At 42.9% G+C, this 25,021-nt stretch overlaps 1 protein-coding gene across 1 annotated transcript in view; it reads right to left on the bottom strand.

Moving 5' to 3' along the window:
- ZMIZ1 (zinc finger MIZ-type containing 1) overlaps positions 1–25,021 on the bottom strand; it is a 153,573-nt gene that overhangs the window by 37,915 nt on the left and 90,637 nt on the right. Inside the window, exon 4 of the mRNA XM_074154954.1 lies at positions 11,612–11,756. Within this exon, the coding sequence (XP_074011055.1) occupies positions 11,612–11,756 (145 nt within the window). The remainder of the gene's footprint in view (positions 1–11,611; positions 11,757–25,021) is intronic.

Genomic DNA, 25,021 nt, shown 5'->3' with positions numbered 1-25,021 from the left:
TGGAATTATACCTTCCCAGTGATTTTCCACATCACTTGTTGAGAGGCCAGGTGTCTAAACCACTACCTTTATAAAGCATCTATATCCATTTTAAACACTGAAAATCTATCAACTGCTGCAGAAAAGCACCCGACGTTGGCTTTCTCAAAAAAATCTTTTCACTCCAAGAGCTGCAGTCAAGTTTCCCACAGCTGGGCTTTCAGGGACTGGTTTCTGTTGCTTACCCTCAAGCCAGCTTTACAGCTTCCTAGGCGTCTTTAATGCTTCTGAAACACTGTCATCCCACCTGACTGGTACCTGATACATGCAGAGTCCACACAGTCCCTTAAATCTACAAACTGTATCTTAACTTCTTCACTTGACGCCAAGATGAGCGGATAATTGACAGTGTAACACTGACTGTCATTTCTCCCATGTCTTCTTTTGTCACTCATGGACACCTGGAGAGGAGAGCATCTGACGACAAGGAGCGAGGTGTCAGAAATCCACCTGGGCCAAACAATCCTTTGCAGTTACACATGGCCAAAAACCAGAATGGTCCAACTACAGCCCCAAACTGGGGCTCCTGCTCTGTTCTTGCCCGCTGGCACCTCTCCGTGTCCACACCTCACTCTGCCTCTGGGCGCCTGTGTGCTCAGGGTGTCCAGCACCCCTTGGCTGTATTCTTGGTTGGAGCCTCTAGGTGACACTACTTTAATGCAAACTAAAACATAACAATCTCCAAACAAGGCTCCTTGCTCCTGCCTCACCCCTCTTTTCCCCCCAAAACCTCATCCATCTGCAGTAGAAAAATATCACAAATCCTGCAACCGGAACGGGAAATACAGACCTGGGTAACTGTAGCACCAACACATGCATTTCATGCCCCTCTTGTCTCAGAGTAAGGAAGCTTGGCTTCTTTCATTCAGGTTCAATTTTTGTTTTACTTGGATTTCTCGAATGAACACCACTCATGTAGCTTTAGTTATTAATAGGGATTCAGTTAGCAACCCTTCTTGATTAGGGCACCACTATATTCTTATTTTAAGCGTACCGTTATTTAAGAAAAGACTTTTGCATGGTGCAGCACAAATACTGAATTCAAACCACCTTTTTGGTGTGCTGCTGTTATGCAACAGGGATTAATTTCACCCTATTTTTATAATTTTTGTATCAGTATAAACAAAACCTAACAACTTGTTTAAAAATAAAAGGCAAGAACAGATGAAACACTACTAGCACTACTTCCTTTAACACTAAAATGCTCCAGGAAGGACGTCAGCTAATTTTTTCCCAATTCCGTAAGCTAGGAATCCCTAACAATCTATTCATAAATAACAGGTCAAATGGATTTTTCAATGTATTTATTTATGGTCAAATTTCCACTGAAAATATCCTAGGCCTTGACTGCTATTTTGAAAAAAGCCAATGGGACACCTGAAAGCTGAACTTTGTTTCCTCTTACTGGCAATCAAAAACATTTCAGAGATCTGCTTTTGTTTTCTTTTTAAAAACTCTGGACATTTAGAAGGAAACAACTGACTTCTCATTTTTCATTAAGATGTTTTTTCAGGGGAACAAAACCAATGCCTCACCAGCACCATCTTCACAGCTAAAGTGCTTGGCCAAAGTGTTTCAACTTAAACACTTGAAGTTAGTTTTTAGTCTAGTTAACAGATACTAAAACACATGATTACCTTTTTTTTTTTTTTTTATAACAGAAAATATAACCAGGTCATCCTTTGACTTTTTGTGCTGTGTTTTCCGTAGCCTGTAGAAAACCACTCTACACAATCCGTTCTCTGTTCACTCAGAGGAATGAATACAGCAGAGCAAGAAGACACCCATGAAGGAAGGACGCAAAGATCACTTAAAGTCAGCAAGGAAATATGAAGACATATTGTAAAGAAAACAAAGAATAACTACCTCTGTACATCACACACTGACACAAAGCAAACTAAAACCCAATGTTGCGTACAGGTATCCTATGGTGTTTACATTAAAGATGAGGAAAAAAGAGGTTGGTGTAGTAAGCACATATACTAACACTGGCTTTGAACGGCTAGCAGTAATTTACTTTTGATTGGTGCTGGCTATGCGATTCATGCCTTCCTCAAATACATCCCTCTATTTGGCATTATTATTTGAAGAAGTTTAAATGGTATTGGCACAAGTTAAAGCTCCATCGTGTATTTCGCTAAATAAATACATAAGACAGAGTCCCATGCAAATCACTGGGTGTATTTATGTAATGCAAAAGTGAAAAAAGTCAATTTCAGCACCCTCCAAGACTTTATTTCCCTCTACTTCTTAATGGTGTGACTCCAAACATTCGGGTCTTACAGATAAAATATACAGCTCCAAAAATTATCCCTCCCCCAATTTCTCAAGTCTGTTGTTTCCCTCCACTCTTTCCAACTCGATGAATACGTCCTCTCACCCTTTGGAAAGCTCTGATTCTCTCAACTCCAAATGCACAGAGGATCCATACCTAGTCCTTCCCTATCAGGAAAGAATTACCTCAAGCATGGTTTCAGTACTGGATGTTGCCTGTATCGGGCTATGAGCAACGTAAACTGAAGAGGAAGAGTGAAAGCGGTTAGAAATTTCATAATTCACCGTAAAAAAAAAGAAGGAAAGCCATTTTCTGGCAAACAGTTTGAAAACACAGAAGCATTCTGAACCCGTTCTAGGTGAGCAGATGCAGGTGAAACAGTCAAAAGGCGAAAGAGGCAAGGCATTTATCGGCTCGGTGGTTTGGATGGCACCTGCAGCTCGCAGGTGGCTATCACCCCCGCCCCTGCTCTTTTAAATACGGACACACACTTACAATAACCATTCATGCAGCCACACACATGCACAATACAGCCGCTTGCGCGGATACGGAGACGGCAAAATTGAGCCGGCGGTTCAGCAGGTGATGCCAAGTACCTCTGGAAGCCCTTAACTTTTTCTTTATAGTCCTGACAAGGCCTGTGAGGCCTGGATGACTTATGACTGCACGAGGCGGGAACGCTGCCTTCCATTTCACACCGGGTTGCCACAGGTCAGGCTGTGACACGCTTGCGGCTGCTTCCTGGCGCCTTACTCTACACACAGCCTCCCCGGTTAGAGAGCCATGCCTGCAAAGTACCACGCTGCTCAGCAAGAGTTAGTGCATCTGCATCTAACCCCTGAAATTAGAAAAATGCATCAGGTCAAATCATCAGATTAATTCAGAAGTTTCTGAGCCTGGAAACGCCCACAGCCCCCTGCATACACACACAGTCCTGCTACGTTATAGATTTCATACATGTCCACGCACACGTGTGTGCGCACGCGCATGGAGATAGAGAGATAACGCAACTTATTTCTGTCCATGTGGAAAAAACGATCACAGCTATGCAAGTAAAAAACAAAAAAATGCCACTGAGACCCGCTCCTGCCTCAGAAGAAGCTGAAGGGGTTACCATCGTCTGACATTATGGGACTACAGCATCCATCCGATCAAAGGAAAAAAGATTAAAGCATCACACCCAGTTCTATTGTCACACAAGTAGACCATGCAACGCGTTACTACAGCCCAGATTACAGTTACAAAATCCACCGGTAACAGCCCTGCTATTAACATGCCACCTGTTACCTTTTTCAAAATGCTGAAATTATCTTATGATCGTTTTCAGCTTGACAAATGCAGTTTAATCTTTATTGCATCTCACAGCACAGACCTGCTTCATCCATGTCTTATTTATCTCACATGTGTCGGAATGCAACCCCGAGCCCTCGGTCCCCCCCTGCCACCAGGCATTCCTTCTGCTCTGCTTTATCAATATACCTGGGTTTCCATATCCGACTGCTCCTTTACAATAAAAAACACACCCACCCAGTATTCTACCATTGCCTGTTGCCTTGGTAATCCAAATGCCTGGGTACTCGCTGATTATCGGCGAATGAGACTCGCATTGTTCACACCGCAGCGCGTCTGCTATGTTAATGTGAGATAATGGCAGCCAGAAGACTCCTTTTGTTCCCAGCTTTGCTGTTTATTCATAGTGCCTGGAGGTCAGCGACTGCTACAACAACCGGGGAAGGAACGGCTGAAAGCGTGAGCAGATTCCACTTCTGCTTTTGCCTCTGAGACAGGGGGAAACACGAGCAGCCCCGCACAGCGAGAAGGGCACCGGGAGCTCTGCAGTCTGACTCACGCAAGGTGTAGCAGGCGGCTGGGAGGAAGATTTGATGGACTTGCACTTCCGAGATTTTTAGACGAAGCTGATTTACGCTCCCCGACAACAGGAAAAAAAAAAAAAAAAAAAAAAACCGCTTTTCTTCAGGAGGCGCGGCGGGGAGGGAGGGAGGGAGGGCGGGCGGGGAGGGGGGCCGCACAGCACCACCGCGACTTACTGGATGCGAGCCGGGCTGGGGGGCTCCGGGGCTGACCGGGGGCGAGCCGAGCCGCCGAGCAGCAAGCCCGCGGCGGGCAGCGGCCGGGGCGAGGGCGGCAGCGGCTCCCGCAGCCCCCCGGAGGCGCGACCGGGCTGAAAGCGGCGGGGTCGGGAGCCGGCTGCCGCGGGGGGAGCCGCCGAGCAGCCCCCTCGCCGAGCGGCGGCTCCCGGAGCGGAGCGGGCCGGGCGGGGACGGCAGCGGCCGGGCAGGGGAGGGCGAGGGGAGCCCCGGCCAAAGGAGTCGGGCGGTGAGGGACGGCTGCGCTCCGTGGCACACGCGGGGCAGGGCCGAGGAACGTCTCCCCGAGACGCCTCCGACACTCTGCCTGTCAAAGTTGTTTGGAAATGCTGTTGCTGACACAGTGACACGGGCAAACAAACCATCACATCGTATCTCCCCTGACGTGGTAAGTGGGAAAGGAGAGCATAAACAGACTGTGGTTCCTTCCCCCCGCGTCCTCGGCTTGGTGGGGATGAGGACGTTCAGAGATTGGTGTACCGTTCCCATTCCTGCAACAGCCCCTCCACGGGAAGAAACCACCGATTCCTGCTAAAGGCACTGTCAGTATCTAATTAATATCACCGACCCATCTGCACAGGTTGTTGATGTGCTCTGGCTATTGAGCAGGCTTTGTTGTCATCTCCAGCGAAAACCAGTCAGGGATTTTTTTTTTTTTAGCAAGAATTTCTAACCCGTTTTATTTTAGGCGAACCATTAGAAAAGCTCCCCATCGCTATTTCCTTTTCTTCCCACTGCCATACTAAAGAGATGTGAGAACCCAACTGTATGGCAATAGCTGGAATTAAAAAATGACAAAATCGTTTATCAGGAATTCACTCCTTTTCTAATTTATTTACAGAGGAATCCTGGGGAGGGTCACGTATTCATCTAAAGTGAATGAATTACAGATACATGTAAATCAAAGGCATCAAGAAAAACACCAGGTTTTAGACAAAAATATATATCTGTGTTCCTGTTGCCAAATTATCAAAAAAGAGCAAAAATATTTTAAAAAGACAAGGTATTTGTCATCTTTTATGCCAGTCATTTATTAATTTTTTTCCACTCCACTGAAAATTGGAAATGTCGCCAGACTGTAGAACTCCCTCCCTCCTTAGAAGCTGTGTCACCTCCTGGCAGGCAGGCTGGAGCGTGATGCTAACAGCGTGGGTACAGCCACTCACCCTGTGGGAGCCACGGGCTGTGGTGCCACCCCCCCCCCCAGCCCTTCTGTGCCTGGACAGGACTGCTAAACCTCACACCTGGACCAGGCGTTGCAGTGGCTGAAGGGATCTGACATCGGTTTTGATGTCCCCTATCCAAAGGGACTCAAACCCAGTTAAAAGACACCCCATAATTTTAATGAGGCTTGCATCAAAGGGCTTGGCAAAGTACAAGCTTTCCAAGTGTCACCAAGCAGTTAGTTACATGCTGACTGTCAAAATTGGCAAAAACTAGGGGTGTTGCCACAGCTGAATGATTTTTAACTCCAGTGCCATCAGAAATGAGTTGGTTTCATTGAGAACAAGTGACAGAGGGAACCATCCCAACATGCTGGAAAGGGAAAATGACCTAGACTCAGCACAAATTAACTGCTTTTGAGAGCAGCCCTCATGTAAAGAGCATGATACTATTGTGATTATCACTAAACAGTAAATTGTAATCAATTAGACATTTTCAGGAATTGGATATCCAGTATGGCCCAAACACTAGAATGAAAGCTGTCTTTTCAAAGGTGTTAGTTATCATATTTTAAAAACCAGCGTAGACAGGGTAAAACCTGAGAAGGTCAGATTTTGCCTAAGTCAGCAGACATACCTTAAATAATATTTGCCTAGTCTTTATCAGGATTTTTAAAAATATCAGCTGCCACTTTTTAATTAAAAAATAAATAAATCACAAAACAAAGCCCCCGAAATTTTATCTAGTATATACAATGCTTAGCGGAAAAAGTGTAGAGTACATAACACTTACACATACTTATCAGAAAAAAAAAACCACAAGAAGTATAGTATTTGTGTTGCTACATATTATTCTTATTGCAGCAGCACTCACTTTGACTCTCTCATCAATACAGAAGCCCTGCTTTCACATCCGTGCAAGGTGCTGTACACGCAATAAAAAGCGATCCTTACCCTATACCTTTTATGAAGCATGTGAAGAATAAGTATTTGAAGTTTAAGCTGCCCATGGTTGTTCTCAGAGATCATGTCTCTCAGTCTCTCCTGTTACCACAAGAATTGACCACAAACTTATCTCACCTTTTTCATGTGAAAATATTACAGGTTTAATTACTAACAGCTAATGGTTACGCATTATCAGTTTTCAACTACAGAGTACTAATCATTTGCTTTTAGCTTCAATATTCTTCCAATATTTTCTTCCACTTCCTCCCCATAGTAAGTGATGGCGCTATAACTAGTACCAATGGCTTCACTCAGAGACAAGATGGGCAAACAAGTCTTGGGACAGTATTTTTGAGCAACTAGTTTTGTCTTTACAATGCTCAGAGCAACAGTGGCCTCACTTAATACTGTTCTGAACAAATCTTGAGGTTGTTTTTTTCTTTAAGAAATGGCACTTCTGCAGAAACATTTTTGGATTCTGAACTTTTCCCTTATTTTCACCTGATGGTGGATTTAAACATTTGACAGAAAAGCAGACAGAAGAAAAAGAGAGGCTGCTGTTGCAGAATCAGGAGTAATTAATACAGGTTACTTTACTGGGTATATGCACTTATATTAGGATTTACCATCTGTTCAGTCCCTAATTATATTTATTTCAGAAACGGAAAGATGAAAAGGCTTTGAAACAATCTCATTTTTCACCTAAAAAGTTTCACATTCTTTTGCAAAGATTGTTCCTGTACGTCACAGCCACATGCAGTAATGAAGTGATCCCCGACTTCAAACCGATGTATAAAACACGCACAACGTGCTTGTTTTCATAAAAGCGTGTATGTGCTGCACCTGACCTTTCACTTTAACCACTTCTCTCATCCAGACATTTTTAAAGTGACTATCACTGTCGGTCAAAAACGCCTATGACGGCAAAATTGAAAAGGCGGCAACCTCTGCAGAAACGCTGACACTGCTCCTACTGGTACGTTACAGCCGGATCATTCCTGGTTCTAACAAACAGTGAAGAGCCAATCCCAACCACCCAGGAAAAATTCAAAGACAGAATTGCCATTCTTTTCCAACAGCTCTTACCCATGTTGAAAGTTCAGCTCTTAGTAAAGTTTAAATTGGAAGAAAAAAAGAGAAAAAACAAACACTAAAAATAAGCAGGCTTCTAAAGCAAGTCTAACCAGTAAAAGGTATTTATGGCAATTGCCTGAAAAGTAATGATAATAAATAAAGCACCTGCTGTAATACTGAATTACAAGTTAATTTGATCTACTGTTTAATTTTCTCAAAACCTCTGACACTAAGTAATTTGCGATAAAAACAATTTTACCTTCATGTTTTTCATCAATCTTGACTGCCCTATACAGACATTACTATCCTTTGGTCACTAACTGCAAGACAGCTGGCAAGTAATACAGAAGACCAAAATTTGGAGCAACAGAAAGGACAGTAAGAACCCAACGAACGCTCATGACAACACATCAATCTGCAACTAAGAGCTGTCTATTTTCAGGTGGTTTAGTTGACAAAGTAAGATTTACTACAAGCTATGCAAGAAATGAGAAGCCCCCTAGAACTTGCATGGGTAATACCCACCTTAAACTGAAGTAGGGTGTAATTCCCACTGGGATTGATGGAAACTGTACCCGTATCAGCCAAGATTCAATTTGATCCACATGCAAAGGTCCACGACTTAATGCAGTGAAGTGTTAAGTTAACTTGATCAAAGGAAGGTGTATAATGACAGTAATTTGTACTATATAACAGCATTTTCCAAAGATCTTAAATTCATGTAAAAGTAAAAAATCAGCCACCTTGAGTAGTATCTGTTACTACAGAGAATATGTCAGATTTGAAAACTACAACACAAAGAAGTTACGTTACTCCCTGCAAGCTAGAAAGCATGAAATTTCACTCCTATGCAGAAGGGCCAGCCCAAAGACTACCGCCTCTCCTTAAGTCCCCTACAAAACCTTTAAGTAGGACTTAAATTAGAAGTTATACAGGATTAAGGAGGTGGATAGGTCTCATACTGGTCCTTCAGTACAGGAGTGAAGTTTACCCACATGAATCAGTAAAAAAGTCTAAAAATAAAATAAAATACATGAAAAAAACCCCAATGAATCTCACATTCAAGTGGGAGCTAACTATTACTACACTGCACTGACTTTAAAAAAAAAATAGGTTGAGAGGGTTTTTTTGAGAATCCAGTGCTTAAGCTGTTCATAAAGCACAGGAGTTTGCAATCCAACCAACCGCCCTACCTTAGGAAGTAGGTATTTAGCTGAATTTTTGTTCCATACGCAACACTCAATCATTCCGTTAATGAAAAACTAAATTTAGAAAGACATTAGCACAATACAGTCCCTGCTCTGAAAGCATTTGTTGCATGTGTGCACATCCTTGTATGGCTTATACTCTGCTCTCTGTAAGTGCATTTGACCATCACTATCAAAGCCCTCCCTGATGTGCCTACTTCAGTTTTCTCCCACAGCTCAATTAACTTTCTAAAAATAAAAGGTTGTCCCTAAAAACAGGCCAGACCCAAATTCACTCCACTGTATGTGCCTACAGTTCCTTAAATATGAATCCTTACATTCTTGTGATATGTTCTTGAGTCAGAATTTATTTAACAGCCGAGCCCTGTTTCAACTTTGAGACTCAGCAGCTGTATTTCTGTAGTGCCAGGTAACTTGGGATTCTAGTCCCTGACTAGAGTTCTGGATAATTTTGTTGCTAGTAAAAGCAACAGCAGAAAAACTTCTGTGTGAAGTACTCAAGATAGTCTGATGACAGGGGAAGGGGTTTTTTGTCTAGTGATATTCAGCAGCTGACATAACTTATATTCCCTCTGTTAGGCTACGTAAGGTTCTTGAATATGCTCTTGGTTGTTCTAGTTTAATACCTAATTCTTCTACAAAACTTGTAGCTGGTTACATTAATTTCTTGTAGGAAATGCAAGGCATACTACTTTTTTTTTTTTTTCTAATTCAGACAAAAACTCCGTGAATTAGAGATAAGATACTCTGAACTTTAATACTAAGCTTTTGACCCAAATGTAATCTAATGCAAATACACAAGTTGCTTCATCAACAGTTTTAACGCTGGGGTTGTACTTAATGGCTTTTCATTTTGTGTTTAAGTCAAACAAACAGAAAACTCAATTCTTCTTCACCCCATACTTCACTTCTGTCTTATAGACTGATTATAAAACATCCATGAAAATACACAGTTCCAGTTGGAAAAAGAAGAGAGCCACAAGATGTCTCATTCTAATGTACCACCCGAGAGATTCTGAGCAGTCATGGTTATGGCTAAATTACAGATGAGACAACAGCATCACTGAAGCAGTGAAGCAGATATTCCAAATCCCTAAGAGGCTGCTGCAGTTATTATAGATAAGAAGTTATGCCACAGAAATTCTGTTTCTAGAGGGGCATCTCATAGGTAAACAGCAGTAATGTAGAAGTGACTCCCAGTGGCTTCCTCAGTAGAGCATTTCAAGGGCAATACTCAAGAGAAACTTATAGGGACTGTTTGATACTGGGCAGGGTGTTCTACTATTAGGTAGAATATTGGGTATTGCCAGTATTGCCAGAAACACTGGTATTTAGGTTTAGTAGAAGAAAGTATTTATTTTTTGATGTGTGACAGAGTTTCAGCGGAAAACTGCCAAGAAAGAAAAGAGTTGTGCCTATCTTATCTACTAACACAGCACACAGCCCCTGTGAGATATAACAGGGCTTTCATCCTTACTTTATGGACTCCAGGGGAACAGAGGGTAAAAGGTCGGATGAGAATCAGGCATCTAAAAACTACAAAACTGCACCTAAGAGAGCATATACACTGCACCACACTTTCTCTGCAGACTGGCCACTAATTTCACCTTGGCTTCTCCAAAGCTCCCAGGTGTAAAAATAAGTTATTTTAGAACAGAAGGTTTTCTGGGTTGTTTTTTTAAGTGTGTTTGCAATCGATCATTTCATAAGCAACTGAAAAAAGAGGCAATGCAGGTACTCTGAAAAGTCAGTGATATTATATTAGTTATACTACAAAAAAAAAAAAAAGAACTTTATTCTCAACGCCTATAATAAAATGTATAGCGTGTGTATGGTTCTCCCATTAATACAAAAAAAGTGAAGAAACAAACCCCAGCCAAAACGAGGTTTCCTGACAATTCACACATGCAAATGCCCTGGTACAAAGGTGTCCCTAAGCTCCCTTCTAACACAAAAGTTCAAGTTACTTGTGCTACCATAGAATCTAGGTACATGGAATTTTGCCTCATCCGCACTCTCATAATCCTTTACTGAAGTGCCCTATACTAAGACCAGTTTATACTATTTGTGGTTTCTTTAACATGATGCTGAAGGAAAGAAAGCCTTGAAAAATCTCCCAGAAACATAAAGCATGAAATGAACATTTAATCCCGTCTGCACTTAATCTTCAGCTTTTGCCTTGACCTAGGCTCTGCAGACAAGGAATAGAGATGCTGTTCCTCCCTGTAATTTGGTAATCAAAGGGTTCACATCTTCAGCTTCTTCTAGTGTCCTTGAATGCTCATATTTTCTCTACATTAACATAAGTGCTTTGAGATTCTAACCTGATATAAGGTGATACAGGTAATTCTCCCATCTGTGGCTACACTCGCTATACAATTGCTTTGTTTACAATACATTTCCAACACAATGTACAAAACAGAACATCAGTGAAATGTTTTCAACCTCAAGAAAAGCCAGTTGTATTTAAATAAACAGTAGAAAAAGGTCTGGTGAGAGACACGCTGTAGAAGCTTATCTCTAGGGCACAACTTGAAGTCTGAAAGCAAGCCCACTTGATCTGAGCACAGATTTGAAGACGGAACCATCACTTCACTGTGCACCAGGCAACAGCAAAGACAAAACCTGAGTTTATTTAGTACATACTGTAATTACAGATCCCCTGTTGTCTGTAATGCTATTCAGTGCATGAAACAGTGTAGCTATCTCCGTCAATGATAATCAGCATTTCAATTAACAGATCTGTCATGTGCGACACCTTCACAGACTGCCACTTCTACGGACAGGGCTGGGACTCACCTATGAGAGAGGGTGGGTTTCATGGAGCTCATAGAGTTCATGGGGGGTTGCATGGGTAGCTTCCCTGGAGGATCGTTCTGCCGGCTTTTCTGGTGGCGAAGCAGCAAGAGCCGTCCCAGCTCCTCACACCACGACGAGAGCAGCGCTGCACAAACAGAACACAGTGACAGTCAGCGCACAACCGAAGAACCGGCACAGTCGAGTGCAGATCCAAGCTACTGTAACAGGAGGCACAATCTGAACAAACCCCAGGAGCAAAAAGCTCATCCACAAACCACCACTCACATTATTATCCTATCAAGTTGAGTCTGTAATTGCCCTACGCTATCATTACAATGTTTTTACACAAGTTACAAACATTCTGTACAGCCCAGGAGGCGCGAGGGAACTTGTCTGAGCTGAACAGCACAGAGCTGAAGAAGGGATGGGGCACAAGGACATGGGATAGCTGTCGTGAGTGAAAAAAAAAAATATGCAGAATTAATCTTGCACAAACAGAAACTTAACAAAACCATAGAGAAGACATCATTCACAGAGGGGAGCAAAGAACAACAAGATCTCTTTTCTGTTTGGCTGTTTTTGTGCAAAAGCTTAATTGGAGAGGCATGAAGAGAAACCCATGTGCAGGACTTCTTTTCCAAAGCTGTTATCAGCTACGAGTCTTGAATAGATAAACAGGAGAATATGGCCACACTGATGTATGGATACAAAGTTAGGCACTTAAATCTATATTTGACCCAGCACAACCCCTAAATGTGTATTTCCATTATGTGCCTAATCTTCTGGTCAATGAGGGTAATTCTGTGCTTACAGGAAAACCACGCTTATGAACTATGAAGATGCAGTGATTTCCTAGAGGGATAAAAAGCTTGCAGCTCCTTCTGAAGACATGAAAGGGGTCATTATCGCGGAAAACGTGGCCTCTCCCTTATGCACCCACACTCAGAAAAGACCAGCCTCTGTTACATCAACCACCTACTTTGCAGTAAGCAGAGCTCCAGAAAGTGACTGCGGGTGAAATCTGGCTCCCGTGAGTGCACCCAGCCAAGAAACCTCACCAAAGCCTTTAGCAACACCCAACTGAGCCTCAAAGCCACTCTTTAATTCCAGCATCAGAAGTGGCTCAGATACAAACTCACCAAGGTATGACACGGTGAAGAGTTTCACCAGAACGAAGTGCGGACTAATTGCAAAATTCCGCAGTTGAAGCAATGTTCTCAAGTGGAAGCACTTGGGGTTTTTCCTTCTTTAAAGTAAGCTTTACAAACCCCTCAGAACAAGAAAATGCTTTGTATTTAATTTTTAACTAAGTGCTTTCCTGAGGTGTTATGAACCGAACACAAATCAACAGATTGCACAAGTAGGTGAGAACCAGAAGACTACTCAAAACCCAAGCTGCCACAGTGGTTTAGAGTAGGAGAGCTCTACAGGTAATTTTAGGCTTACTGATTTAAAAGAGACAAGTGCAGAATTCTCTAAAATTGAGGTTTTTATTTTCATTTCTTATTTTTCGAATGGATCTTTTCACCAAATAACATAATCATAAGCAGTTGCAAACTATCATTTCAGGCTACATCACCTTCTTTTTTCAGTAGCTACTCACAAGTACTGTTAATACATATTTAGTAGAACAAATTCCAAAGAGACTAATTGTAAAGTCACATCTGTAGGGGAAAAAAAGGAACCTGCTTTGCCAAGAACACCCACAAATATGATTTTTCAGTACGAGAAGCAACTGGACTTTCTCAAGTTTAACAGCCACACAAGAAAAATACTTAAAGCCCAGGCCATTCCCGTGAATTAATTACACATTTGGACAAAGGAGAGGTAGTAATTTCATTGCATTTATCAAGCAGAAGGTCAAGAGCGGTGTTTAGGGAGGCATTTTAGAGCTCTGCTGTGACAAAAAGGGGACGCCGCTTCTTTATGTAACTAAATATGGTCACTCGGAAATTGTCAGCCTCACATGTAGCCTACAGAAAGCATTCCCCGGAGCTCCGTGAAACGTTCCAGCAACGAGTGTCAGTCTAAGCTGCTTCTCTATTAGCCAAGGAAACTGTCAACAAGCATTTGATCAAATTATACTCACCTTTTATCCCTGGTATATCATTACTAATGTGCCAGTGACAAAGGCCCCCCTCCCCCTTTTCCGGCCGCCTGGAGATACAAATCCCTGCCTTGCAGGGTTTCTTCCCGCGTACCACGGCCACTTGAGCTCTGAGAAACACGAACAAAGTGTTCTGCCGAACGCCAAACGCAGCCGCCGCAGAGTAATAGTGGATGCTGAGCACTTCCACAGCCGAGTGTAATTACTACAGTGTCAAATGGAAATCGTCCATCTTAAACGAGGCTTTGATGGGAGGAGGGAGCTGCTCCTTCTGCACACCTATATGCACTTGACAAACAAGATAAAAAGCAACAACCCAGTGGGTCTGAGGGCAAGAATCTGCAAACAAAAGCCAAACCTGCTCGAAAAAAAAAGCAGAGTAACTCCCGGAAAAGTAATATGCCAGTGAGATAGCATTGCTTTGGTGAGGTGAAGATAAGAAAAGATCTTAATGAGTTGTTATTATTATTACCAATATCCAATACGCACGTTTATAAAGGTGAAATGTAAACCACCAAAGAGCAAAGAGGTCCTCAAGATAAACTGGACGGTTTCATCCTACAAGTTATCTGGAAAGGGCTCATGTTTTCAGAAACTAAGAGACTGCAGGTATAAAATGTAAGAAATTTACTCATCCCTATCACAGCACTCATTATGGAGAGGTTTAACCTTTCCTCCCCTGGACATTTTGACTCATGTACCATGTATAATAATTGCTCTCTTCCCTGCGTCAGTGTTTGTGCACAGAATGAAAACAGAGCTGTTTGTAGCTGCCTTAGGAGTTACCAGTCCCCCTCTATCCTGCTCAGCAGGAGCAAGAACCCTCTCTAAAGGAGCCTGCTCTCCTCTGCTGGAAATGTTGGGGTGGCCTCCCCTCTCCCTGCCCCATCCACCTCCGCTGCTCTGCTCTCCGCTCGGCGAGATGAATATATACCCCTCACGCACATCTGGTACAGCTGGCTTCTGGAGAACATCACTTCCTGGGCTATTCACGCAAGATGAAACAAACTCAAAATGAATTTACAGATTACACTATTCATCTTTAGTGTACTTAGTTACTGCTTTTTATGCTGACAGTATTAGGCGCATCTCAACTCATTTACACTCAAAGCACGAGAAATTCAGTATCATACTATAATGAACAGATAAAGCAGCGAACACAAAGGACAGCTACAGATGGTGCCAACAGTCAGTCTCTCCCTCTCATAGCACAGCCAAGCAGCTGCTTTTTCTCCCCCCATCCGCCCCTCCTCCTCCTCCAACAGGAGCACAGATTTTGCAGATGGACCATCCACACCGTCTCTCGCAGCCTCTTGCTGCGGCAGTTTAATGATCAGATTTAAATCGTGTTCCTGTGCTGCATTGCTACAATGTCCCTCGCATATAATGATGTGGCTTTCCTGCTTAAGTTCAAGTCAACTGTTGCAATGGGGGAAAAGGAAAAATCCTTAAAGACAAGTCCGTCCGTCCCCCGCAGCCCAGGTGTAAAAGACAACCTGGTTAATACACCAGAATTGACGTTTTCAACCCCTGTTCAGACACAGAGGGCTCTGCCAGCTCATGCCAGAAGATGCATAATAATGGCAATCAAATGACGTGCTGACAGTTTAAGTGTATTCACACATTTATTTGGCTTAAAGGGACACGCTCTGGGATGATTGGTGCAATATTTGACCTACTTTTCTCCATTTGCAAAACCTGTATCATTCTTAATGGGATTGCATTTTACTTTACGCGTTGATGTATTTTCATAGGAATAAATCAATACTGATTTGCTAATGACCACTGCATTAACAAACCAACACAGACACGAGCAGCTTCAGTTTTCACATTTGTGAAACAGAGAAAACCAGAAAGATTTAAAAATAAGAGAAATTTCAATTACGAGTAGCCCAGGGGGTTTCCCTAAGGAAGTGAGAGAAAAATATCCATTCAGAGATACTCAGCTCACTGCCACCCAGCCCCATTTTTGTTTCTCCTTTCTCTGAAGAGGACCAGAAGTTGCAAGAGTGTGTCTCAGCACAGTGTGACTGACCTCTCCCTAAAATACTCATAAATACTCCCACACACCCAGAGCTGGTCACACTTTATGTCCTTCTGGATGCCTCCAACAGTTTTAAACACTTTCATTGAAAAAAATCATAAGACACTGCAATGTATCCAGCCTGGGATCCTGAGGACAAAGAAAGGAAAGAGCTGGAAGGCAAAGATTTACTTTTTTCCCCTTCAGCCCCAGTTACATTTCAAGCATTTCTCTGCAACCACAGAGCTAAGCCTTGCTTGAAAGAGAAAGGAAGCAATTGTTATTTAATCCCCCGCCTCTAGGAGCCAGGTCTTTAAGAACATGCCAAATATCACAAGATTTGTGACACAATTATTAGGACTGGCCACATCCCCCGGTACTGCTCCTTTCCTGCGAGGGCCCTTTTGTGCCGAAAACCTGCCAGGCAGTATGGAAACAAAGGCCTCCGCCACCCGCTCCTTCCCATCCCTCAGAGCCATGAGCTTCCATGGCCCAGCAGCAGCAGCACAACCCCTGCGGAAGGGCCAGCCCTTCCTTTAGGAAAACCAAGGAGCTTAAGCTGGGGGAAGCCACGGATCACACCCAGACTGCCCACGCCACTTCTTACTTCTCAACAACAAATGATGCCAGCGTACTTGTAACAACTATATGATGGATGCTGATGGCACAGCTCAAAGGATGGTTTATAGCTGTAACGTCGAATATCGGTACGGCCCATTATAATTCCTTTTGGGCCAGGGAACGGAAAAGGGAAGGAAACCAGGCTAAGCTGTCAATGCCACCCCATAGATTCACTAACGCAGTTCATTAGCTGCATCCCCAGCAGCACCGAGAGCTGCAGCCCTGTAACTGCCTGATTTACCTCGCGCGGAGCGAAGTGCTGTAGTAAGCATCTCCGAGTGAATGAGCCAGTGGGCTCCCTAGAAAGCAAAATACGGAGAAGCACGGTGCTAATCTATTTACCTATTATGATACCCTAGTATTAGTTACAGCTTATCACCTCAGTAAATCACCGCCTCTTGTTAGGGAACATGCTTAAAGGTGCAGCAAACTGTTATTTACAGGCAGACACTATATTTACAGCCACAAAGACAGGTGAGGAGGGGATAGGACAACAGCTCAGTAATTTCAATGCCTTCTGCTTCCCGGGAGACTGCTGGAGGAGCACAATAGGATTACGGCTTCCTTGCTGCAGTTAAGCTGCAGTAGATAGTTCAATAGGCAGACTGGCAGACCCGTATTTCTTACTCGCTGCAATGAAAATATTAGGAAAAAAGGAGGAGTTTGATTCGGAGAACTATCTGTTCAGCACTGTCTCGCTAGTTTGGTTTTGTGTCTCAGAAGGAAACACATTTGGCTGAAAAGATATTGGCAGCATAAGCAAGAAAAGCCAGCATTTTTTCCTCAGATCATATCCATTAATTTTATATTGCTTTTAGAAACAAATTCATGTTTTTACATGGAGAATTCCAGTTAAGTTGAACATAGAGCTCCGAAGGGCTTTCTATCCTCTTCTGTATAGACTGCAATCTAAATACAGTTTTTATAAATCATCCAGTGAGATAATTTGGTGGGGTGGGAAGGGAAGCAGCAAAGGAGAGGAGTGGAAATAACTATTGTCTTGGTTATTTAAGAATGCTATTCTTTTTACACAGGAAAATGGAGGCTACATACTGTTTGGAAAAATATATTAAAAATGTTGACTCCCTAATGCTCAGTGTGCTGTAGCATTAGAAAAGTAACTTCAGTTGCATTAAAAGGATGGCATCTTTGTCCACAATTTTGGGAAGCAGTAAATCAGATGTTTTCCTTGTGTTTTAAAAGCCATTTTGCTTTTAAAGAGCTGGGAAATGGAGAGAGAGAGGGAGAAACTGGTCATCCCAAATTATTTCAAGGATTGATTTTCCTGCAGCTCTCCTCCTCACACACTCCAGCAGAGCCTGGCAACGCTGGGGTAACCCGTTGGACAATCAGTCAGGGCAGGAAAGCAAGGCCACAAAGGAAATAGGATCCATTAGGAGAGATTCAGAGGACGCGTGTTTGCCCCTCCTCTTCAGTTCTTTCAAGACACAGCTACGTGTCCTAACCCTGTGACAGACGAGTCCTACCCCTGTCATTACACAAGCTCTGGCTCTGTATCTGCCTCAATGCTGAGAGCACAAAAGGAGTATATATAATGCCAATTACAAAGCAGAAGTAGTCATTTCTCAGCAGTCTGGCCGTTCGACACGGACTCGCGGTGGTTCCCAGGGAGCCCACCCCTCCTCCCAGCCCTACAGCTCTGGCTGCCAGCAGATGCCCAGGGCACGCAGTCAGTGCTTGCTCCCACCTCATCCCGAGAGGCTGACACCCCAGCTGGCTGCTTTTCTGGAGCAGCTGAGGACTGCGCATGCTGTTCTCCATCAGGCAAAATCAGTGATATTAGTTTAAACAGTCCAAGTAAACACGTTGGATTAAACTGACTGATTTTATTTAAGTTAAAAAGTACCAACGCAAACCTGCTCCACTCGTAGAGTGGTGAGGAGAATAATTTGTACCTTTGGTACCACCTCCAAATGCAGGCAGGTTTATAAGGCGCTGGTCCCAGCGACCCCACAGCAAACTGCGTGGAACTGAATTCCCCAGCAGAGCAAAGCGGGGGGGCTGGCTCAGACCCTATGCTGGGGGGCATGAACTGCCCCCCTAATTGCAACAGGAACACGAAGTCAACAGCCACGGCTCAACATTGTGATACATGTTTCGACCACTACTATCCAAGTAATGACCTTTATCACCAATGCCTCCTTCACTGCTATAGCTACAGCTGGGTCCTGCAGAATTACCCAGCTTGGCCCCAGTAGGACCTATAATGCAGTTATGTATTATCATTAAAAAACCAAACACCACACAGGTTTGTAGCAAAATAGATAACGCGGGGAATGCTTAATTAAACTGAATATAACATCAAATTAATTAACAGAGGTTTTATTCAACAAAACCCTTACTGCAAACCTGAGAGCTATCTAGCACGTGCTTTCACGGCTGCTGCATGAGAGCGACACCATGTACAAGTCTGGTCTTGACTATGGGTCCAGCTTGCCTTGGCATATCTCCAGCTCTTCACAAATACCTCTCAAGACACAGATATATAGGCTTCCCCAAAAGCTCTTGCCAATTGGAACAGTACATGCTAGAGACACAGATTTGAATACTGCTATCGCTATCCCATGACTTCAGTGGAACCGGTATTCCCCAATTTCCTTCTACACTTGCCAAAACTTGGCAGAGCATCTTACCAGATTCACTACATTAACTTTGAAGTAATACATTACAAAGCATAGCAACAATAGCTCAATTTGGCAAGCACAAAACACTCTGCACTGATCCAGACAAAATACGTAAGCATCTCACTTAGGCTTAGCTGCACCCACGTTGCTACATCCGAAAACATGCCCCATTATAAAGAGAAGACAAAGCTGGTGAAAGGCCATGAGCAAGTGAATCTTGGATACGGCTTTCCAAAGGAAATGCACTCCAATAGCATTAGACTGCTTGTTTTCTTACTCATCCAATTGTTGGTTTCACTGCTTAGATTTCAAACAACAGTGTCTTTCATTACCGCTGTACGCTTTTATTTTGTAATGCCAGTTCTAGTCACCAACAGATCTCACGTATAATACAGGCATCTGAAAAATGGAAGTGACTCGCTTTAACCCATCTCTGGCTAGATTCAAACCGGTGACCTGTAAGTGAGGGGCTCAGTTTCGCTTAATCCATTCTGAGCCCTCCAATTACTACTGTAAATAGCTCCTGAGCTAACACTGCCACTAACACCCAAAAGTGCTAGAAAAAAATACCGGAGGCATTTAACTAGAGTTTGAACACAGGGAATCCATGCACAATCAGTACAACGCCAAAAGTCTGGAAAAGGGAAAATCTAGTGGCTATCTCCAAAACAGGAAAAGGAGTAGCTGCAGAATTGGAGGTCCAGCTTCCTACTGGGGAAAAATAACCCAAACTGTTCCAAAGGATGAAGAGGAGTGTAAAAAAATGAGTAACAACCAAAATGGATTTGTCCGGAACAAATCATGCCGCACTTCTGTACTTTCTTTACACTAGCAGACAAAAGACCTTGAGCATAGATTAGTCTGATTTCAGTGAGGCTTCAGTGCCGTTTTACGTGACATTCTTACAAATAAACAAGGGAAATAAAGTCTAGCTGAAGACAACACAAATAGCTGGAGACAAGCTTATTGAACTATTAAACCAATTGTCAGTAATAGACACAAGCACTATCGGATGGGTTTTTGCAGAAGTTTGTTCTGGGTCTGAAATTACTGAATGTTTCATTTATGGATATCCATGATGCAGATGGATAAAGGGTTAAAATACATTCTAGGTCTATTTACAGATAGCACAAGCTGGAAAGAAGCATCAGTTCACTGCAGAAATTTGGGGTTGAAATCTTCTTGAACAGCTGGAGAAATGGTCTGAAACTATGTCTAACAGGGACAAGTACTAAGTATGACACTGCACACCTTCTCAACAACAGGGTGAGACCCACCTCCGAAGGCAGGAATTCTCGGAAGCAGAGCTGAAGGTGGTAGCTGTGCAGAGGCTGAGCTGAGCCATGCCACCACAGCAAACTCAACCAGCCTCCTTGGCCAAGAAGCCAAGACTGAAAGAGGCTCAGTTCTCCTTTCTCTCTACCGCACGCATACAGCCACAGAAGGGGGAGAAAAGTCATCAGAATGAGTAGGAAAAAAACCTATCAATACAACCTGCAAGAAAAAGATTGCATGGAGTAGGGGTTTTGGTGATTTTGGTTTGGTGGTTTGTTTTGTTGTTTTTTTGAAGAGGGAAGATTGACAGCAGTATTCCAATTGATTGAGTAACAAAGCATTATCCATACCCACATTAGAAACACCAAAAAATAATATACAAAGAGAGAGAATAGACACAGGTTAGGTATTAGGAGCATCCTAATGCTCCTAAATAACCCAGGGAGTAAGTTGAGCAATCTCCATGAGTGGAGATGCCGAGGAAAGGTCAGATAAACATCAGGTGAGAATGGCATTAGGGATTCTTCAGGCAAGGGGACATGGCATAGATGACTTTCCGAAGCCTTACGATCAAATGAGTCTATGATTGTGAACACAGGAATTTCAATCAAACAGCCCGCATCAGAAAAATGTTTAGATCCGACTCGTATTTATAATTATTCCAAAAAGACGAGAAATTTAAAAAATACTTAACTTCTCAGAGAGCGGGGAGTCCCTGCAGAGACTGCTGATGTGGCTGTCCAGCTACACGGCTTGCCAGCTATGTCTTAAAGATGAAAGAAGCCAAGAGCAGGTGATACACTGAAGGTCACACCATTTGTGACAGAACAAGGCCCAGAACAGAGAGGATCATACACCTTCCTCTCTTTGCAAGGAAAAACCACAACCACCACATCAAGGCGTTACTGCTCTGTGCCCACAGTCTCAGTGCCTGCCATGGAACATTTTCAAACAACAACTGTAAAACATCTGGAGAGGCTTTCAAGGAGGAAAAAAAAAAAAATTACAAAAACCACACAACCAAAATTTATAGCAGAAACGTGTTTCCAAAGTTAACATTGCGCAGCCAGAACTTCTGAGAAGGACCAAAAGCTATTTTAGGAACTTTTGCTTCTTGGTTCTGCAGTCTCGTTCTTTGCTTTAATTTTATATTATTTTACATTTTATGGGAAAAGAATGTTTTATCAGGTGTCCTCAGAATTTTTTTATTTTTGTACAATTAGTGTAATACAACCTTTGCCAACTTCTTTTTAAGTGTTGAAGGAAAAATATGCCAGTTTTCAAAGTTGGGGGTTGCAGGACCATTTTTCACACTATACAAACTTTGTGCTTGAACTGAACTAAGCCGAAAGCACTATGACCTTATCTTTGTATCTTTTTTTTTTCATTCTGAAAGAAAATTACAACTACGTATAAAATAATCTGTGTGCTGAACATGAAAACAATTAAGGACATCAGCAAAGAGAAACTCAGGCTACAGGAGTTTTTAACTTACTTATTTCTGTTCGAACAACAGAGAGCAGACAGACGTGTGCGTGCGCTGCAATTTCAAGGCGGCGATGTTTCCTATCTTACCCCTCAGTTAACACGTTAGTTTTCTAACAAAGTCATTACTTCTCTTTTTCCCTCTGTGTCCCACCAACCCCACAAACCCTGTCATCTTCCCTTTGCTAGCAACCTGCTCTGTTCCTCTGGTGCCAACCACCTTTTCTTGAGAACTGCCTAATTAATTAACATTCAATTAACATACCAAAGTTAAATGCCAAATAATTGTTCCCAAGCCACACTGGGAACTTGGTAACTAATTTGAGCAAGAGAAGGGCTTCTGTACCTGAAAGTTCATTTCTTCTAGCTGTGTCTGTTGGGTCGACAGACATTTCTCACCTCAAACACGGTCATATTGAAGGAGCAGACCCTGTGGGCCATGGATGCTCTCGTTAAGGCATTCTGATGCCCTTTAGGACACAATGTGCACTATTTTACTTATTACCAGTAAAGCAAAAATAGCAAATCATCTATGCTCTGTTATGGTTAGGGCCACATAGAAACCTCAAGTTGACATAAAATAAGGAACATCTAAATAACTCTACGCTGATCTTCAGATTATTTTGATTGTATTTTCATGATACAAAGTGTTCGCCAGCGATACTGCCTTCAGGTAGCCCTGTCTTCTGCTGTCTGTGCCCATGCCCTGCTGTGGCTTGCATGCTCCCAGCTGTGCTGAAGCATCTCTTTTCATAACCACCCTCTGAACCTGACCAGGAATCTGACGAGACTGCTTTTTTTTTTTTTTCTTCTGGGTTTTTTGTTTTTTTTTCTTTTCCCCAGACATGTATTTGGTTTTGTTTCGTGTTTCTCCCCCAGCTAGATGAATTCCCTGCTGCAGCTCAGAGTCTGGCCCCAGCACGGAGGCTACAGCCCTCTGCAGAGGCGGAAATCAGCCAGCTGTTTCTCTGCACGGGTGGGATGGGAAGACAGGGCTCCGGTGCAGGCAGACGTGCTACACTTCAATTAGCCCAGCTACAAGCACACGGCGGTTTTGAACATGGGATTGTTTTATTTAAACACCTAAGTACGAACATTAGTTTTAGACTGGTTAGAAAAATGTTGTTTCCTTGTCTTCGGGGGGAATGTTTATGGTTTCACACAGGTAGAAATAGGCTATCTGTGGAATAGGGGATAGGTAGAAAAATGAACATGGCTAATTACTTTTTACGTGCATCTAGGGAAGAAGCCTGTAGAAATCCCAGCCCACACCCCTTTTTTAATACCTTTCTTTTCTCTATCCAAAAATAAGAAAGAAATGGGGAAGAGGGAAAGGGATATTTGTGACTATCTCATCCTATGGACATTTGCAGACGAGCAGCCTGCCTAAATTCTCACAGAGGGCATCTGGCCTCCCTCTCCCTGCACACAAGAGCTGTAATTCCAGGACTGGAGTGCTATAAGATAATGCCATCACTGCTCTTGCCATCTATAAATAACAACTGCATTTGGATCCAGCTGAGTCACGTGGAAAAGCTGGCCGGCGATATGTACATGTGTGTGAGCACGCATTTGGAAACCCAAATAATTCTAATAATCTTGCATGAAGTAAGCTTTAGCTTTCCAAATTTAGCTCTGGTCCACGTACTCTGCGGCTCGCAGAGGGCTGCTGTTATTTATTTTTTTTCAATACCGTTCTTCCTTTGGAAGCTGCTGACTCGGGCATTAGCGGGGTATTGTGCAAAACCGTATCATGTGCTGCTGCGCAGACAGACTGCTCGGAGAGGCAGCCGAGAATCAATTCCTCCGGCAGCTCTGCCAACCCTCCCTCCCCTCTCGTTGACATCGCATCCCAGCCACTGGAAAGGCGGCTGGGCCGGGGAGGGGAGGGAGGCAGACACCACAGCATGGATGCCACACGCCGCAACACTTTTCCGATCCTGCGCCGAACTGCAGCGTGAGTCTCCCCAGCCTCCCGCCAGTAATTCAGGCGGAGGACTGGGATGGCAGAGAAAATAATACAGTCCTAATGACACAGGGAACCAGATTTTAGCACCAATTTTCTACAGCAAATCTGTTAGAGCGGTGCTAAAGGATGATTTACTAACTAAATAAAAAAAAATTCATTTGGATGCTTAAACAATCCCACAGCATCAGTAACAAACACAAATAGGAAACCATTTCAGATGAGCTGTATGCAAGTCCTCAGGGCGTTTTCTGGGAAAATGACTAGAATACAACCTGACGTGACCAATAGAGCCTACAAAAAATGTTGTTTATCCAAGACTGTAATACCCACAAGACATTATCAGGCTAAGATTTTCATCTTTGGAAGCTAGAACTGAAGAGAGCATATACCAAGGAGGAGAGTAGAAAGGGGGAGGGAGGGCAGCGAGGGACCCAGAGGATTTCCCAAGACTTCAAGCCCCGTTAATTCTGCAGAGCTTTTCACAGGGACAGCGTTTCAGTTTCACAGCCTGTAGAAAAGCAGCAGTTTATACCAGCACTGAGCAAACATCCTATCCAAATAGCAACCATGTCTATTTTATGTTCCCAGAACATCTGGATAAGAGGAATCAAAATGGACATCAAAACACCAAATATTACTGTAAAACACACAGTAAGATGCTATCCAAGCAGATGGTAAATAAAATTCTCCATTCCTGGTCAGAACCATTTTGGATTAGCTCCTGCTCCTCCTGAAGTTGGCGGAAAATACCACAAACAATCTTAGTGGCAGGAAGGCTGAATCTCTTATGTTACATTTACACAACCTCTACCAATCTGATCCTTTTTTTTTTTTTTTAAACACACCATTTTAAGTGTACTTTACAAAATGTAACTTCTCCTTTATACATTGATTACTTTTATGTTAGTCTAACAGATTATAATTTTAATTTTAGCACTGTAAACTAAGAGGTTATGTGGGAAAGAACCTAAAACAGAGCTTCAAAACCAAGATAAATGAGAGCAAAAGATAATACGTTAAAGAAAGATAAGGTTTCTGAAAGGTTAGGGAGATGCATTTATTGCCTACAGGCTGTGCCTGGCTACTTACTGTCTGGGGACTATAGAAAAGGCCTTTCACAAACACATAAGAACTGGCTCCTTCCACAAGGAACTTGAAAGAAATGCAATAAAAGTTCAAAAACAAGAAGGCATGGGCAACAATTTCTCAGGGAAATTAACACAGGAATGTTTTCTGGAAGGAGCTGGTTACTTGAAGGGCTTGAAAGAAAGAAGGAGTTTGCAGC

The sequence above is a fragment of the Numenius arquata genome, chromosome 10, assembly GCF_964106895.1.
Source record: "Numenius arquata chromosome 10, bNumArq3.hap1.1, whole genome shotgun sequence".
Classification (NCBI taxonomy): Eukaryota; Metazoa; Chordata; class Aves; order Charadriiformes; family Scolopacidae; genus Numenius; species Numenius arquata.
This window is presented reverse-complemented; position numbering and strand designations above follow the sequence as displayed.